The sequence below is a fragment of the Tympanuchus pallidicinctus genome, unplaced genomic scaffold (assembly GCF_026119805.1).
Source record: "Tympanuchus pallidicinctus isolate F22 unplaced genomic scaffold, pur_lepc_1.0 scaffold5, whole genome shotgun sequence".
NCBI classification, from domain to species: Eukaryota; Metazoa; Chordata; class Aves; order Galliformes; family Phasianidae; genus Tympanuchus; species Tympanuchus pallidicinctus.
Genome location: NW_026294769.1, coordinates 30,487,296 through 30,506,305, shown reverse-complemented (window position 1 = coordinate 30,506,305; position 19,010 = coordinate 30,487,296). Strand labels below are relative to the sequence as shown.

General features: G+C 42.1%; 1 protein-coding gene across 3 annotated transcripts in view; it reads right to left on the bottom strand.

The window, feature by feature from the left end:
- The window catches only part of MIB1 (MIB E3 ubiquitin protein ligase 1), a 72,617-nt gene extending 64,061 nt beyond the window's left edge, over positions 1 to 8,556 (bottom strand). The window contains exon 1 of one of the 3 annotated variants that reach the window (XM_052704333.1): positions 8,286 to 8,556. In XM_052704333.1, coding sequence (XP_052560293.1) covers positions 8,286 to 8,514 — 229 coding nt within the window. In that variant the 5' untranslated portion in view covers positions 8,515 to 8,556. The remainder of the gene's footprint in view (positions 1 to 8,285) is intronic. The other 2 variants (XM_052704334.1, XM_052704332.1) reach the window with 2 other exon arrangements.
- Between the last annotated feature and the right edge of the window lie 10,454 nt (positions 8,557 to 19,010).

Genomic DNA, 19,010 nt, shown 5'->3' with positions numbered 1-19,010 from the left:
GCGTATTAGAATTTCAAGAACACTCTTTGCATAGTGGACAAGTGTTCATCTCTATGCTTTACCTATAGGAAGAAGTTAGGCTCTCTCAGAGAGCTGTCACTAACTTCAGGAAATGTGCTACCATTTTTGAAGCATTCTCCTGTAGTGTATTTAGCTTTCTGAAGGAGAGCAGACCAGATGTAACGCACAGGCATACACTCTTCTCAGCCTTCCACCACAAAAGGCAGGTTCTCAGGTCCACTAACTCTTACAGCATTGCAAAGACCCTTAAGAAAGGCAGAGAGCTGTTGGAGAGGGTCCCGAGGAGAGTCACAAAAATGACCAGGGGACTGGAGTACCTCTCCTACGAAGTCAGGCTGAGGAAGCTGGGCTTGTTCAGCCTGGAGAAAAGAAGGCTACAGGGTGACCTCATTGCAGCCTTTCAGTACATAAAGCGAGCCTACAAACAGGAGGGGAATCAACTCTTTACAAGGGTAGATAACAGCAGGATAAGGGGAAATGGTTTTAAGTTGAAGGAGGGAAGATTTAGGTTGGATGTCAGGGGGAAGTTCTTTACTATGAGAGCGGTGAGGTGCTGGAGGTTGCCCAAAAAGGCTGTGGATGCCCTGTCCCCTGAGGTGTTCAAAGCCAGATTGGATGGGGCCCTGGGCAGCCTGGTCTGGTATTAAATGTGGAGGTTGGTGGCCCTGTATGTGGCAGGGGGGTTGGAGATTCATGATCCTTGACATTCCTTCCCACCCTGGCCGTTCTGTGATTCTGAATGAGCAGACAAAGATCAGCCATACACATTTTCAGTCCATGTACAGCAAATACAGTGAAGCAACATAATATTAAAAAAGTAACAAAAATCAAACTCTGGAGCTTTGGAGAAACCTGAGCAATAGAAGGGACAAACAACAAGCACCGGCAATCAGTATGTAGCACAAATTAAAAATGAGCTCTAAAGGTACAGAGGAACATGACATTTTCCCCATTACTCAACTTTAAAAAAAAGCCACCAAACAACAAGTCTATGACATTAATGAGAAAAGAAAATGGTTTTCATCCCCTCCAGAAGGGATGCTTTTGAAAAGGACAGCCATGTTAGCTACAAACCTATTAGTCATTTGTGCCCAAAGGATGAGCCATCCACAATGAAGAAAAATCAGCAGCAGGAGAAGCAAAACTGAAGGAAATGCCTTTTTGTCTGACTGTTTCACAGAATCATGCAATGGCTGAGGTTAGAAGTAGCCTCTGGAGACTGTCTAGTCAAACCTCTGCAAGATTCCTGCAGCCCTTTGGTTTGACTTGGCTGATGAGCCAGTAAAACAGAGGTTTTACATCACATTCCAGGTGCAGCCTGTAAGGAAGGATCAACTCCCTCCACGTTGCTGGCAGCACTTCACCTAAAGTGCCATCAGTACTGCAAGGCCAAACAGACACACTGCTGGCTCCTGGGCATTTTGTCATCCATCAGGAACCCCCAGGACCTTTCCTGAACCACAGATTTCCAGCCTGTTGTCCCCTAATACATACCCTGCAGGGATTATTCCTCCCCTTTCTGAATTACATGAGATTCCTGCCAGCCTGTCGACATCCCTCCAAATAATCTTTTGGTGTATCTCATGCATCATTTCTCCTAATCAAGAAAGTTTCTCACTTCATAATCTTCAAGCTTTTTATTAAAAAAAAAAAAACAAAACAAAACTTATTTAGGAAGATTTCCAGCCTCATGATTACAGCTTTTTCAGATACACTGAAATAGAAGAGTAAGGCTGAAAAGGGCAACTCTTCTGGAGCAAAGGCGGCGCGGAGTGTTGTAAAGATGGGAGCAGTATTTTGGGGCAGCTGAAGATAGCCTTTAGAAACAGCAGCTACCCTGAAGTTGCTGACATTAGGCTAAATGATCACTGTAACTGGTGGAGCAGTTCATGGCTCAGGCAGCATCCATACCTTGACCACAAATTCCATGCTAAAGTTTTGCAGGCCTGGCACAGACAACTCCTGTAATTCATGACATTATTTGCTGACCCCAATTCCAGCCAACACAACTTTTATACCATGATAATTACCTACAACTATCCTACATTTGGAAGTACTTAATGCCTGGTAACATCGTTACCATCTAAACATTTTCTTACAAAGCAAGAGCTCTGAATCATCCATGCTTATATCACACTCCCAAACCACTGATGACCTTTTCCACAACATGGAGGATCAGGGAAGCTAACTTCCTTGGTTCTGTACATTAAGATTTTGACACCTGGTATTAAGTGTGTACTTAGGACAACTGTCTCTCTGCTACAAAGCATACTGGACCACTACACTATTTTTGGTAGCCTTCAAGAGCAGATGCATACAGAAAGCTGGAACCAATTACCACTTTGTTGTCCTGCTTAAAGAGTCTTACCAGATATAAGCCTTGGCCTTGTAGGGCTGAGTGGCAGCACTTGGAGTTTTAAAAAATGGATTGCTAAATTGGTATTTCAAAAAAGAAACAGAGCAGCTGTGCATATTTGGAATTTTTTAATAGCTGCTGAACTTCAGGGAAGACAGTTTGCCAAGCATTACATTTACTCTGGATGTAAAAGGACTAAGTAATTGGATGCCTGCAGGATTCTTAAATTGGTCCAAGCAGCAGGAAAAGGGAGAAAAAGAGGAATATAAGTAGGAGTCCTGTAATAAAGAACCATACTATCTCATGGTACACATAAATAAAAGCTAACCATTTCAAGCCACTGAAGCTAAGTTGACTTCCTTAGGAATGAACAAGAAAAAAATGACTGACTCAGAAGTCATTTGACTACAGCATCTGGGACTTGAAAAAGAACAGTACCTATCTGTATTTGGAGTCTGTGACTGAGGTCACATTTTTAATCTCACAGACTCCCAAACAGCATCCTGATAGGAACTTCCTTTATTCAGCCATTCCCTGATACACAGTTCAGCAGCAACACCCACTATGGTATGCAGAATCATAGACGGTTTGGGTTGGAAGGTACCTTTAAGATCACCTAGTTCCAACCCCCTGCTACAGACAGGGACACCTCTCACTAGACCAGGTTGCTCACAGCCTCAGCCAGCTTCACCTGACCATGCTGCTCCATTCTCTTAATTACGCCAGCAAAAGGGTTTGCGAGGTGAAGCTGCAAACTGAGTCAGGAAACATACTCAGCTGAAACACAGCCAGGAGGAAAAGTATCCAGCTGAATTGGTTTCCCAACCCTGTTCTTTTTGGTGCTACACAACACCGCTGGCATAACAAAGCACGCATTGCAGGGCAGGAGCAGGCAAATAATCCCGTTACAGGATGTTTCACCAATGCATTAGAGATCCGGAGGGAGAAGTGGCTTTGAATGCTTCCGGCAACAGTGGACAAAGAGGCAGTTCTAACTTCACCTACTAAAAAGAAAGCTGAAACAAAGTGCTACTACCACCTATAAAATGCGGTAACTAAACTTTACTCGTGTCACTAATACAAACAAAAGTACTACTTTAGAATATACTGTTGATCTAAGAAGACTGAAATATTAATGTAACTTGAATGAGATAGAAAAGAAGTACATGAGTGTAGTGGGCTGACCTCAGCTAGCTGCTGTACACCCACCTATCACTCCCCTTCTTCAACAGGACAGGGATAGAAAGTGAGATGAAAAAGCTTATGAGTGGAAATAAAGAAAGCAAGATCAACAACCAACTGCCAAGAGGGGAAATAAAACTTTGGACGCAACTTTGGGAAAATCTCATTTACTGCCTATTAAAAATAAAGTGATATGATGAGAAAAAATGATAACAACACCTACTTCCTGTGCCCCTCCTATTCCCAGGCTCAACTTCACGCCTTTATTCCCAACCCCTGTACCTCCTTCCTCCACCTTCAGGTGGAAAAGCTGAGTGGGGTCAGTCAGTGCACAACAACCCCTTTGGCAACTCCCCTTTTGCTGCTCCCCTGCTACAGCCAGGTCCTGTCGGTGAGCAGCAGCTTCCTGCTGGGCGCATCCACCTGCCCTCCATGGGCTGCAGGGCAATACCTGCTTCACCGTGCTCTCAGCTGGGGCTGCAGGGGAATCGAGGTCTATGCCAACACCTAGGGCTCCTCCTCGCATGTCTCTGGCCTTGGTGGTCAAATCAAATCAAATTGAAAATCACCAAAACTCACTGCTAAGATGTTACTTCAGACTGGCTCTAGTCTAGCCCAACAGATTGAATGCTCAGCAGCGTTAGTCTCACCCAAAAAATAAATCAGTGTGCATGCTCTACAACTACCCTGCAATACAAAAGGAAGCACAGCAGAAACAACTGGCAGGGTGCATCAAGTGCAGGCACTGAAGCTAAACTGAAATTCTGACCAAAATGCGAGCTGCAGCAATCAAAATGCTTCTGCTCTTCAAAACAAAGGCTATTTAAGAAAGGTTAAGAACTGCAAATTCTGTGAAGTTCACATTTAGGAGTTTTCATTTTCCAGCTCTTCCCTGGATTGCCTGGGCAACATCTCCTCTGTTGCTACTTATTAATACAATTAATGTAAGAGATTTTACAGCCTTTATCTATGTGTTTTTAAAACCTGCGGTTGCTCTTAAAGCTATGAAGTGTAACAAAAGCATTGTTGTTCAAATCAGTTGCTCCTTGAATTTGTTACAAAGCTCTCTTCTGTACCAACCACACATTCAAATGTGGCAATAGGTAACTGCACCCCCTCCCTCCCCTCCAAAAAAAAAAAAAAAAAAAAAGTTTTAGCACTAAAAGTAAGATTGACAAGAAGTATCACTGTTATACACAGCAGAAGCTGATAGCAATTCCAATCAGTTTTCAGAACCAACAAAATCTGGTTACCAAGGGACTTGTGGATCTTTACAGAACTGCTAAGAAGGTGGAATCCTTTCACATAAGGACAATACTGCCATCAGGCAAGAGAAACCATAAACTACAAAGAGATGCTCTGTTCTCCCCATTCTTTCACTCCATGTATTTTTGACACAATGGTGAGACTGGAAACAACGGATTCTTAGAGATTAACCAAATTCTACCGAAACACACAAACAAAACTCATCTATTAAGTGTTGGATTTGGCAGCAGCCAGACTTGCCATAGCATGTGTCCTGTCTCACAAGATAGAGGAGCAGGGAGGATTATTGTGCAGGAGACATGGGGGAAGGGCAGGCAGAACAAAGGACAGGCTCATACAAACAGGCTTCACAAGGACCCTTGCTCATCCAACTACTAGAATTTTAGCTGAGGGGTTCTGTAAATATTGACAAGCAGCCACTGTGCGAAATCAAAACAACCATACTTAAGTGCCTAAATTGAAACCTAAAAAACCAAGACAATACTTCAGGTAAATCACCCAAGATGCTCTGCTTTTTAAGATGCTCCACGCAGCTCCCCAGGTTACAGCAAAATATTTGTGCAGGTACAGAAAACCATTCAGACTTTCAGGTTACACCTGAATTGTTAATACAGGCAGAGTGCAGCACACAGCTGCCGAGTTGCACACACACTCACTCTAACTGAAGGATAATTTTGCATCGGCATTTCATTTCCTGATCCCAGCTCCACCACCACCTCCCCTTATTCAAACAATCGCGTACACACCATATGCAGGAAAATTACATTGTTACTTTGAACCAAAAGTATAAAAGAGGAAACGGATGACGAACACATTTTTGCCTAGGCCTTGTAGAACTAATCTTAAGAAAGAGCACAAACACACAGAATTCTGTAATGGCCACAAGTATTATGTTAACAGTCGGAGGTACTCTTTGCAAGCACGCTACTGTAGTCTTCACCTTTGGCAAGAGTCTGCCTCCTCTCCCAAATAAACAGCGCAGTTCTACACATCTAATATTGCTTACTTTGAGATAAAACTGTAGTTTTGTGTCAAACAATTTCAAACTTACCTTTTCTTTTCTTTCCCACAACACTACTGAACAAAGGTACTCTCATGACTCTCCTCGAAGTTTCTTTTTTTTTTTTTTTTTTTTGCTTTTTTTATTGCAGATTCTTAGTTTAATAAATCCTCTCAAATACTTTACCTTGCTTAAATAAATGCTGGCCAATGGAAATACGATCACTAATGGGCTGCTAACATAGCTACCTCGGTAGTGATCACTGAAAAAACAACATTCATTACTCAGAGAAGTGTATCTAGAACAAACAGCCCAGAAGAGATCCTTCACATGAATCACTGACCAGATTTTCATGAAAATAGTCCTAAAATGTTAATACTAACAGCTTAAAGTTTCACAAGAAGTTAACAGTACTTGCAGCACTGATGACAGTTTGCAGTCGTTACAAAGCAAGAACAGCACTACGTTACTGAGTCTATGAAATATTGTTCTGGTATAAACCAAACATATGTACCTGTATATACATGTATCAAAACTCAGGGTCTTGCTTGTTTTAAATTAGAATGAGCTCCATTCATTGCTTCCACAAGCCCATGGATTCCTGATGCATCACCACTGTTTCTGAAAACACATGCCTCAAACTCACCAAAGCAACTACTCTGGCTGCAAGGACTGCTTTTAAGAACCTATAATCAAGTCAGGTTTTGAATGCCTAAGAACTCTAGACCAATAAACAATTTAACTTTGCTTCCTACTGCTCTTTTTTTTTTTTTTTCCTTTGCTGTAAACTTAAAACCATGTTATGATTGTAAAAGAGCTTTTTTTTTTTTAAGCATTAAACTATGAGATATGCTTGATTCAACACTCTGATATAAATTATCAGCAAACTAAGAACATCTCATAACACCCCCTCACCTGCACCATGGTTAATATTATGGTTATAAACCCCTGCCAACCAACTCCACAACTCCTGCTGTGACTTAGATCAAAATTGTCTAAATGACCCTAGCAACAGAATTGAGTTACCATCCCATGTCAGAGTCCCTTATACTAAACAATGGACAGTCACTACTGTGGAAAAAAAAACCAACCACAAAAAGATAGAAAGCTAAAGGGAAGCAATTTGGAAGAATACAAAATGGATCCAGTAGTAAAAACCAGATTGCAGCCCAAACTGACAGCATTCTAACCCCACGAGCTTTCAAATCAGACTACAGCGCTTTCTTTTTACTGCTTTACAGATTTTTACTCTTTCCATCTTCAGGGAACCGTGACCTGAAAAGCAAATCCCTCTAGAAAAAAGCAACCTGGGTAGTTCCAAGCAGCAGTTCTGTAAGGATAGTGAACTCAGTGGCCAAAAACCTGGAGAATATTGCTTGCAAAGCCTGAATATTTTTTTAATTTTCCCCAAAACAATATATGCATGAAGCATAAACTAAAACTCATACAGAACTATAAGCATAACTGAATATTCAGGACATAAAACTGAGCACTACAGGAATATCGGGATATAAACCTGATTATTATTAAGCTTACACTTCCAGATACAGTTAACTACAATGTCAACTTTTAAGTAAGTCAGGCAGAGCTGCAATAATGAGCACGCAAAGCTCGTATTCAGCCCTCATGCATACATTTCAGCTGTAAGCAGAAGCAGCCCCACTGGTTTCCACAAGACGTCAAAGGCAGGTTAAGTCTCAAAGCATAAACATCTACAAGACAAGGATCCCCAACCAGAAGGACGACTTCCAAAAGCCATCTCCAGCTGAAGCTTTAATAGCATCTCCCCTTCAAAACAACAACAAAGCACAACCACGAAGCAAGGGGAGGAGAAGCTACCCAGGCAGAGAAGCACAAAATCCATCTCAAAGGCTCACTATGAAAGACCTACGTGAGGTTTCTTAGGAAGATTTTTCTAATTAGAATTAATTAAATGAGTCTGTCTATTCCGAAGCCTGCTGGCTCCAACTCAACCCTGTAACTAACTGCCCCTCCTGCAATACCACACACAACTGGCTCAAAGTCGGCCTCTGCTCGCCACTGCACTCTGAATCAGGGATGTTACAAGAACACGATGTCCGAGCACCCCAACAAACAGCATCAATCACCCCGTTATTGAGGGGCTTCTCCTGGGAAACGCCCACCGCATTTCACATCGAACCGAACCATTCTGGAGTTCTCACTGCAGAGAGAAGGGAACGCTTCAGTGCCGCATCATGCCAGCACAGACCTAAACCCATTGTCCGATCCGAATTTATAAACGTAAACACGGGGCAGACGAGGAATTAAAGGAAGAAATGCACGGTTTTTCTTTTTCCCGGTACCTCCACCCTTCAGGTCTGCCGACACACCGAGCAGACACGGCGCTGGTTGCAGGACAAAGCGGCGTTCCCATCACTCGTACACACACCGGCTCCGACACCCGCCCCGAGGAAGGCCCGCCGCCCCGACCCCGCTCACCGGTGGGCGCGCTGTCCAGGATGCGGAGGTCGTAGGCCCCAGAGCAGCGGTAGTTGGCGGCGGTGCCGTTGTCCCACACCACCACCACCTCCTCGGGGCTCTCGAAGCTGCGCACGGTGCCCACGTGGCCCTCGCCGCCGTCCTGTTTCCCCCACTTCCAGTCAGGGCCGCGCACCACGCGGGCCCCGACGCCTTCCACCATCACGCGGTTGTTCCTCGAGCTGCTCATCCCGCCGGCGCCGCGCGGGCCCGGCCGGCGGGGCGGCCCCGGGGGGACGCCGATGGGGTCGGGAGCGCGGCGGGAGGCCGCGGGCCGCCGCCGCGCCGAGAGAGGCGATCCCGACGCGACGCCAGGCAAAAGCCGCGGCTGCCAGGCAGAGGCCTGCGGGCCGCTCTCCTCCCGCCTGCGGGCCGCCCGCCGCCGGCCCGCGACCGCCGCTACATCCGGGGACTGCGGCCGCGACGGCGGCGGCACCAGGGAGACCGGCGGCGGCCGGCAGCCCCCGCCTCCCCGCCTGCGCATGCGCTCCACACTGGCGCCGCTGCGCAACTGCGGGGTGACGCCGCTCGAGCGCCCCCTGCCCTGTGGCTCCTGCGCCGTGAGGTGATTTGGCGGCAGCAATGAGTGGGGGGGGTGTCTCGTCCGGGCTGCCGCATCTCGCTCTTCCCTCTGTAATCTTAAACAGAATGCTATCCTTCATTCGAAACATTGTTTTTCTTTCCCCCTCTGTGTTCTTTGACAACTTCTTGAAGGTGTCCACTTAAAAGGACGGGCGCATCTGCGCCAGGCAAAAGAGTGCTTTTTCAGTCAGCAGGGAAATGGCTACAAAAAGGCAGCCCAGCTACTCTTGTATCCTGAGCATTTGTACCGTTTTTATGCTTCTTTCCACTTCCGTGGGTATTCATACGTTTAGAAGAGTCCACGAGATCGTTTCCTGGCTTCTTTCGTGACCCTTCTAACACAACGTATAGAAGAACACCATAATACAAATAGCCACCACATCTCTCCTATCATCCATCCCTTCCAAACCCTGAACTAAAGCTAAAAAATGCCTCCTCAACAGAAAGTTTGGCCTTGGCATTAGGCACTGCCAAGCAGCATCTGACTGCTACTTCTTCAGCGACTGCTGCTTTTACACTATGCCAACCGGTACCCCCCAGGGAAGCATGCAATTGTCAGGCAGCTTGGGTTTCTGGCAGATACTTCTCCCCATACAGAAGCAGCCCGCAGCTCATACTAACTTTTAGATTTGATATGTGGAATTAGAACTAAACACGTACACATGACAGAATCTCCAAGGAATTCTGGATATTTCTTGATCTAACAAAGGTTCTATGTGGGATCTATCTTGGACAAATTTACCACATTATGCTTTTCCAGGCTTTGATAGTTATTGGCAAGTATAAGATTCATGCATATCTAGGCATAAGTAGGAGCACATTTTTATCACTCTTTGACAGGACTGAATAGAAAAGGCTTTTTGCAACCAGGGTATGTGTGCCAGGAAAACCAACAGAGTCTGAGACGAGAAGTAGTGACAAGTCTCCTGCAGAGAACCTGAAGAATTCACCCATCACATTTATTTTTCCAAGAATGGCATCTTCTACAGCATAGGCCTTAAGCAGGATGCTGCTGCAGTTCAGCAGCAATGCATGTGTGCAGATGTAATCCTGGAGCTTCTTCTAATGATGCTTCTTTGACCACATTTGCACCTCTATACTGGTAGTCCCTGCCTCTTCTTCTACTCACCTGCTTTTTTTCAGTTACAGGATTTACTTGCTAAAAACAAAACAAAACAAAACAAAACAAACAGAATCTGTAAAGGTACCTGACTTACCACAGAAGAGGTTTAGACACATGAACACAGATACTGGCCTCTATGGGCTGAAGGTGAGTGCTTCCCTGACAGCTAAGAGGGAGTTCTCCGTATGTTCAAAATACAGAGGCTGTGTCATTTTGTTGGTGTTGTCAAAATATTTTAGAATCATACAGGGTATCATCTATCTGTACACCTGCCTGACGTGTAACCAAACAGTAAGGAAAAAAACGTTTTTAGTTCCTGCATCTTCTCTACAAAACAGATTTCAAAATAACAAGTAGAAACCAGTTTTGAATGGAGGTTTAAAAAGAGACAGCAGAGAATGGAGAAGGATATAGCTTTGGTGAAAAATTTATCTTTCAAGCAATGTTGTTTGGATGTTAGTGTTCCTATCTAATATTTTTCTAATATCAGCCACTGAAACATATATCAGCATGGAAATTAGCACTGCAGTGATATGCAAAATAAGCTAACTGAGTAAGCACCTAAAGGATTTTTTGAGACTCATGGAAAGAAAAAGATACAAGAACCAGAATGTAAGCAGCAAAAGCAAAAAGGGACTCTGAAAAGAACCCAAAGCAAAGCTAGAAATAAATGACTCGGAAAGGGTGCAAAGAAGATGGAGATGCCACAGAACATTGAACATGATTAATGTATTATGGCAAGAAAAATGACAGATACAATATTTTTGGGGTATGTATACACATTTTGTTTAGACTTGGAAAGTAATACAGTAAGAACTATTTTACTTTCCAATAGGAAAAAAAAAGAAAAAGAGAGGAAAAAAAACCCCTCTTGTTAGCTTAGATCATTTCTCAGGCAGAGAGGATTCATTGGTTGGTTAGTTGGTTTGTTATACAGATAAATGCATGTGGCATTTTAAGTCATCTCTAACAAATCTTTGGTCCCAAAGCTCACCAGCTGAAGGCCTTACTTACCAGAACAGTGCTGCTATGATTAATCACTGCTGCCTCTGTGGTGAGGTAGAGCTCAGTTTGAACAGCTCCAATGGTCATGACAGAGCAGCTGGACCACAGGCTAGCAGAAGGAAATCCACACTGCTCTAGGCATATTTGACTGTAATTACAAAGACTTCCTAATATGCATTCAGTGCAGGAATCTCGATGCACAGAAAGAGCTACAGAACTAGTTCTCTTCTGGCTACCAAAAATTACACATATTGCTGAGTCACACCATCCTCCAGCTGGTGATTATGGTCTTTCCCACTGCTTCCTGCCATTTTAGAGCAATCCAACAAGGCGCCATGCAAGAAGACCTCTGGTTTATTCAGAATTCAGCATTATGCATAACCTAATGACTCCCTTTAAATTCCTTGTTATTCTTGGAGGGCATATGGCCCTTTTGTAAGTGCAGCTGTTACCCTCACAGAGAGCACGACAAACCTCACAGAGCCACAGGAAACTTGGTGGTCAGCCAGCCCATGAGCCTGTTCAAAGACATTCTGGAGGGCTGCTTGTCTGAACTCTGCCCCATTGTCCTGTGAGACTGCAAAATGTCATGCTACATCAGAGAATCCTAATATAAGTGTTTCCATGTATTGAAGACAGACTTTGATACAAGCTTTTCTGGACTGTCCTGCTTGACTACAGCTGATTTTAATTCTCTACTTTCCCCAAAAGGTTATTTTTCAATCCAGTTTTTTTTCTGGTGGAGGGAAAAAAAGAAGCATTAGGAAAAGTCATTAGGAATAAGTAAGCAACTGCCTTGATTTTATTGAAATATGCGTACTCTTCAATGTGAAACTCACTTGACAAACCCTGGAAGATAGATGGAAATATTTGCAAACTAAGTGAAAAGCTGCTTTACTGGGAAGTTTTGCCCCAAAATGTCATTTAAGAAAGTATGTAAACAACCTCCATAGAAACCTACGGTCTGATAAACTTGCCACACATTTTTTGAAGTGAATAGAAAGAAAAAGGAGTTGTCCATCTGTATCCTCTAATGGACATATTCTAGACTCTGACGAATGACTCATTAACATCAGGCCACATCTGGTTTGTCTAGGTTTTGTAGGGAAAAAGCCATCAATTCCTCAGCCTCTGCTGCCATCACATGGCTGTGTATTGTTCCCCATTAACGCACCTATCCTGTTTACTGTCACATTGTATCTCCATGCAATTTCTTTCCCCGTTTTCAGAAATGATGCAAGTAATTGACATTGGGTTTTTTCCAAGTTTCTGCAGATTAAATTATTTTTACTGGCAGATAGTGAGCAAGCTGTCATACAACAGAACTAGCAGTTTTGGTGGGTTTGGTGTTTGCCTTATGCTATGCTAAGAATGCTTATTATGCTACCCCTATGAATGTGTTAATTACAACATATATAATAACTGCCAATGTCAGTGCCACTGTTTCTTTCCATAACAACTTCTATCTGCTGTTCTCTTCTAGGAAAAACAACTGAGCAGAGATTATAAATAAATTAGTTCATTTTCATACTGTGAAAATAAACTAATTCCTTGGAGACCTGCTAAAAAGAATGAAATGTCCCAGTATCTAAGACCTCGCCATTCTGGAAAGCTAAACAAACTTCAAAAAAAACCCCACAACATTGTAGGATGAAGAAGGGTATTTTTCCATGAAATAATTATCCCAGAATCTTCTCCCTTGGATAACTTTGTAAGGCTGAAATATTGTGACAAACAAAACAAAACAAAACGCCATACCTGAGAAAGAATACAAAGTGTAAAAGTATGTACTTGTGTCTGTTACAAATCCTCCTACATCAGTACACCTCAGCAGATTAAAGAGCACATTCCTACCTGACACTTTGGATGTTTAGCCTGCAGTTGTAGGCCACCCAGCTGGAAGGCAGTCTGGTAGAAAAGGACACCTGGGAGTCCTGGCAAACACCAAGTTGAACATGAGCCAGCTCCGTGTCCTTGCAACAAAGAAGGCTGATGGTGTCCTGGGTTGTATTTGTCAAAGTACCACCAGCAGATTCTGTAATTGCTGAAATCCTTCCACTCTTCTCAGTGCTGGTGAGGCCAGGCCTGAAATACTGGATCCAGTTCTGAGCTCCCCAGTATGAGAGTCATGGACACATTGGAGAGAGTCCTCAAGTGACGACTGGAATACCTCTCCTGAGAGGAGAGGCTGGGAGAGCCAGACAGTTCAGTCTGGAAAAGAAAAAGCTCAGGGGATCTCATCAATGTCCATGAACACCTGAAAGGTGAGTGTGAGAGGATAAAGGACAAGAGGCAATTGGCACAAAGTGGCACACAGCAGTCTAGCACTAGCACAGGTTGCCCAGAGAGGCTGTGGGATTTCCTCCTTGAAAATCTTCAGGTGCCTCCTAGACACGGTGGTCCTAAACAACCTCCTCTGTGTCCCTGCTTGAACATAGGCTGGGCCAGACGGACCCAGAGGTCTCTTCCAACTTTAACCATTCTGTCTTATTTTTAAACTGACAGGAAAATAAACTGTCTTCATGGGTAATTTTTGTTAAGATTAATTAGCCATGTCCTTGGTCAAACATGTATAGGGCCTTCTTTTATTACGAAGGATTTCAATATGCACAATGCAATGTCTGAAAGATTATTTAAGCACTGAGTAATATATATGTTCAATAATCTGCTAAAGCAATATCAAACATGGAGAACTAAAGGAGAATCTAAACATTGTATGTTTTATCCTAAGTCCCAGTCACAACATAATGTAATCTTAAATTCCAGTAAGATACCCATCACACTTCATCAGATCTGTTGAATTCTCTGTTTTATAAAAATACTGCTAGAAAGTTTCAAAAATACAAAACAAACAAACAAACAAAAAAGCTGTTGCTAAACATACATATATAAAGTATTTTTAAAACACACCTAATTTAAGTTTGTGTCTACTGCTAATAAATAACTTTAATTTATCATGCTAAAGAAAAATCTAAGGAATTGTCTAAAGGAAAAAGGGCCATTGGACATATCTGTGAGTCAACTGAATTCAGATGGATCCATAGTACAGTTGTGAACAGAACAAGAGTTTACCAAGTATGGACAGTAGTTCTTTTACATTACTATAAAACACACTAAAACGCTTTGATTTTGTGTTTGAAATTTAAAAGTGCAATTTTTTTAAAATCAATTTTAAAGTGTATATAAAGGAATTAAAATAAGTAAACAAAATTGAAAACATTTTATCTTAAGCTACAAAAAAGATGCCTTGGGGCCAGGAGAAAATTTAAACTCTACTGCACTCTTAGAAAAAAATCTCAAGTTTTGTAGCAGCTTTTGATAATTAAATTCTTTTTTTTTTTCTTCATTAAAAATGTTAAGAAAAATGTCCTCGAAGTATTTCCTTGCTTTATACTGAATTCAGTTTATTTTACAGTTTCACATTCTCAGTTTTCAGTATGCCATGAATTATCATTGATTTCTGAACAATCAGTTTGAACTTAATTCACATTTCTGACAGCCACATAACTACAACCCTGTGTTTAGCAGTTCATCAGCCGTATTCAAATGTAGGGAATTGATTTCATGTAGAGTAAATCCTACATAAGGCTGTCCAAGGGAGAATAGTATCAGGCAGCCTTCATGTTGCAACAGCTGTTGACGGTATCTTCAACCACCTAAACAGAGAGTGAAACAGTGCTAAGTTATGTAGTTACATTTGTGCTCAGGATACCAGCTCTACCTTGCTGAACTGGAATTCTCACCCTTTAATAGAAGGGATGATAGTTAATGGAAAGCTGAATCGAATGATACAAAGCATAGCATTCCCTTTGAATCTTATGTTTCTTCTAGCTTTGATGGATAGAAAGGGCTGAGGAACATTCCCTGGAGGAGCGAAGAAAGGCAGCGCGACAGAAAAAGATCTGGCAGTGTGAGAAAGTGAAGATAATGGCCTAAGTAGCAAAGTTCAGGAAAGGGGCAAATTGGAACAGCTATTCCTAATGCCACAGTCATTCATTTCTTTAGCTATTTTTTGTGAACACCAGGGATACAGACATATACAAAGCTGGCTCTTTCCTTCAAAACCTAAAGTGCTTCTAACATATATGGACTTTACCACTTCACTACTTGAATCACACTTTAAGGAAAGAAAAACTCGTCATGCGCATGAAGGCCTGAGAAATGCTGAGTTGAACTTTTCAAATATGTTTTTCTTCTTTCATTCCCCTGCTGATAATAAATATCTGGAACGGTGAATACCATCTTTCCTGCACTGATGGGAAAGTTCTCATATAGTTTATACACTGATAAGGAGCTTTTAATGTATTCTCCAAACAGGTCAAGCTGATACAAAAAATATTTTTTCCATTTTGCTTGATGAGAGGTAAACAAATGTTTAAAAAATAATAATAATAAAAAATCCTCACATTTAAAACCCTGAGGCAAAGTGTCACCTGTTTTCTCAGAACTAAGCTGTACCACCTACTGGAATCAGTTCCAAAAGTGGGGCTACAGAGAACTCTGCTGGGATCAACTTGCAATTGTAAGGATGTAACAGCTCCTCCCTCCAACTCCAGATGGTCACAGTCACCTCTCTTAAAAAAAAAAATAAAAAGATAGAATACCACTAATGTAACTTCCTAGTTAATAAATAAATTAAAAAATAGATACAAATCAAGCTATGACTCACTCATTTCTTCTGTAAATTATTATCTATTGCTTAAACAAACTAAATCGGGACACAGTGTGAAAGAACAACTCCATGCCCTTTCCCTTCTGCCTAATCTTTGTAATTCATTACAAGCTGAGTTGATTCAAGAATATTAGTAAGCACTGGAGAGCATAGGGCAAATAACAAGCATCTGAGAATGCAGGACTCTGCTCCTTTGAAAGGAAAATACAGTAAGATTTCAAAGCACTGTGTTGATCACCTGTTTTCTCCACACACACACTATTTGCAGTCACTAAACTACTTGGAAGCGGTTGTAGCATGAACAGGATACAGTATTTTCTTTGTCAGCTCTGCAAAATCTGTCATAGGTCAAAAGATAAGTATTTGAATGCTTGAAAGTAACACTGGAATTGGATGGTGTGGCAGGGATTACTTACAAGGAAGTTATTAACACTGTTGTTATTGACACTGCAGTGACATGCTTACACCCTAAAAGCAAGGCAATGCCTTTCTCAGTACAGGCATTTGTTTCAGTTTGCGTGTGGCCTGTCACATGTACCTGATGCTCTTATTACTCCTATGAGTAAGCAACACAGATACGGCAACGGTTGAAGACCAGCTAAGCCTCATCAGTGTTTCTACAGGTCCAAATCTGATCTTGTGAATACAATCTCCCTAGCTTAATGATTGAGGCATTAAACCATTGGATTTGTATTCCTCAGAGAGGTTTCTTTAACCACCAGCATTCACACTGCCTGCTTTTCAGTCACATGTCTGTATGTGTATTAAAAGCCTTCCATGGACACACGCTGTGTTCTCTTCTTTCTCAACCATTTGAGATTTTTCTTTATTTTTCAGGTGACTAAAGTGTTCTCCAACTTCATAGGCTTTGGACTTGAATGTAGACAGTCTGCTGCAAGCAACAATCACGTCAGAAGTAGCAGATCCCCAAGCATCCTAATGCTGAGTCCTCAGCTCAGTCAAATGACTGTCTCCAAAGGTTCCTAAACTCACCTTGCTGAAGTCAACACATTTTCAGAGCAAAGCTCTCTAGTGCAGCTGCTCACACCAGTGTTCTTTCACAATAAGTGTTCTATCTGGGGTATACAGCATGATACTCTGAGTTAGTCAGGACCTGCCTATAGTTTTCTCTACACACAGAGCAGAGAAATTGCAAGGTTGGTAACAAATGGTTTTCTATCCATTCAGTTTCCTTTTTCTGTAATAGGGTAAAAAACAAAGTCCAGATCCTTCCTACCTTCAGCTTGCTGATTCCCATACTCCCTTCAAATGTTGCTGTACCTCTGTACCTCTGCTTTTCTTCAGAGAGAATAACATACTCTTACTAGTTTACCCTTATTAATAAAATATAAATTATTTTGTGTCTTGCATCATTCAAATTGTATTGAATATTTGCATCATTTTTGTATCATTCAAATTCTTCTGTGGAAAATCCTTAAACTGTACAACCTGTTTTTGCAGAAAATGAAGAGAAGTAACAGATTTCAGCTTGTCAGAGTGAACAGTAAAACATGCTGGACTTTTCCAAATACCACATTCCAATTAGCACTGCAGTCAGAAACAGACATTTCCAAAATCTTCAGATGTTACAATGGGCTTTATGTTGTTGACAAATTAGGACTGGAATCCACTGGTTTGACCAATTGGTAGGAACAAGGTAGCACTTTATAGCAAGGAAAGCTGAAGCCTCTTGTAGTACTTCCCTAAGCTCTTTGGCTCAATATCCAAGACAGCGAGGAGCTCTGCCCCTGCCATTTCACGAAGAACAAGTCAGAACCAGAAATGTTTTCAAATTCTGTCAGAGCATTGCCTCCCTGATAAGATCTGAGCAAGGAGAAGCAATGAGATAGGCCACGCCTCATCTGCAGCTTTTACATGCCTTTTCCTGTTTGTGTTTTTGTGATGATTCTCCAAGGCATAGCAAGACAACACTGCTAAAGTAAACAATAGAAAAACTAAATCTGTCTTGAAAGGAAGAGTCTCAATAAATGCCTTTCCTCAACAGATCACAGAGCTCAGGCATAAAATAAGGAGCAGGAAGGTACTGCTGAGTCTTGTGATGTGTGGGAGTACCCCCAACAGCAGATGCTCAGCTGCAGGACATTTATATTATCCCAGGCATGTGCAACCTGAGGGCTGGCTCAGCTTGCAATGCACTCACCCTTCACCCTGAGCAATAAAGGTGATATTTCTTCACTGCACAGTGGTTCAGGGCATGTACCCATTGCTCAGCAACATCTAAACCAGTGCTATTCACACTGTGTTGACTGAAACCAGGGCACAGGGAAGGCAGCGTGGGCAGTGCTGATTCAAGTGATGGAAAATAGTTATACATTTTGTTAAATTGGCTAAACACAGTGCTCTGAACAGCAAGGAATATGCAGCCACACATTCTGTTTTGCTAAAGGAATTTTAGCATCAGTTTTAAGATTGCTAAAAGAATCAATTTATGTTCATGGTATCGATTTCAGTTAATAGAAATATACTACCTGAAAATTTCAAATGGAATGTATAGAGTTGCAATCAGATATTCAACTCCAAAATGTGACCATGTCCCTCTACCAGACTTCTATGAGCCCTCTCTTACCAGAGAGAAATACCCCTCACTTCACAGCCAGGCCTCATTCATCTCACTGCTTTTCAGCAGTACATACATTTGTGAGCAAATATTTTCAAGGATGAAGTACAGAAAGAGTAAAATTTAGACAAAAATCTCTGAGGAATACCTTGAGAGCCCACTGAAAACTGCAGCCACTGTCACTAAGCCAGAGTGATGCGCTAGTTTCACAAAAACAAGGAGAGATATCCCTTAGTTTTCTGGTCTTGTTCTTCTTGTTTCTTATAATTTTTAAGAAAAAAAAAAACAAACCATTAAAAATTAAAATGTTTTGTTACTTATATATTAACGACACTGCTTCTTTTACAAGGGCTGCTCTGAAAGTAATGTCTCCTATTATATAATGTTGGCCATGACATCAGAGGTAGATGGTGACAGTATGGCAGTAGAGGCTGAACCTTCCCACTGATGTTCTGTTACCTGTTGTTGTTGTGTGACAGATGGCAACAGAGGTCTGACATGGAAGTGTGTATGAAGCAACAGAGTGTCACTGAATTCTTCCATGAAGAAAAAATGGCACCCATTGACATTCACTGAAGCTTGTTGAACACTGATGGAGACCAACCAGTGGCTGCAAGCACAGTGAGGCAATGAGGCCATGTATGGTGTGTTTCAGCAGTGGTGACAGCGATAGTGGGTCATCTCTGCTGGTACAGATTTTTATGAGCACGGCATGCAGATTCTTGT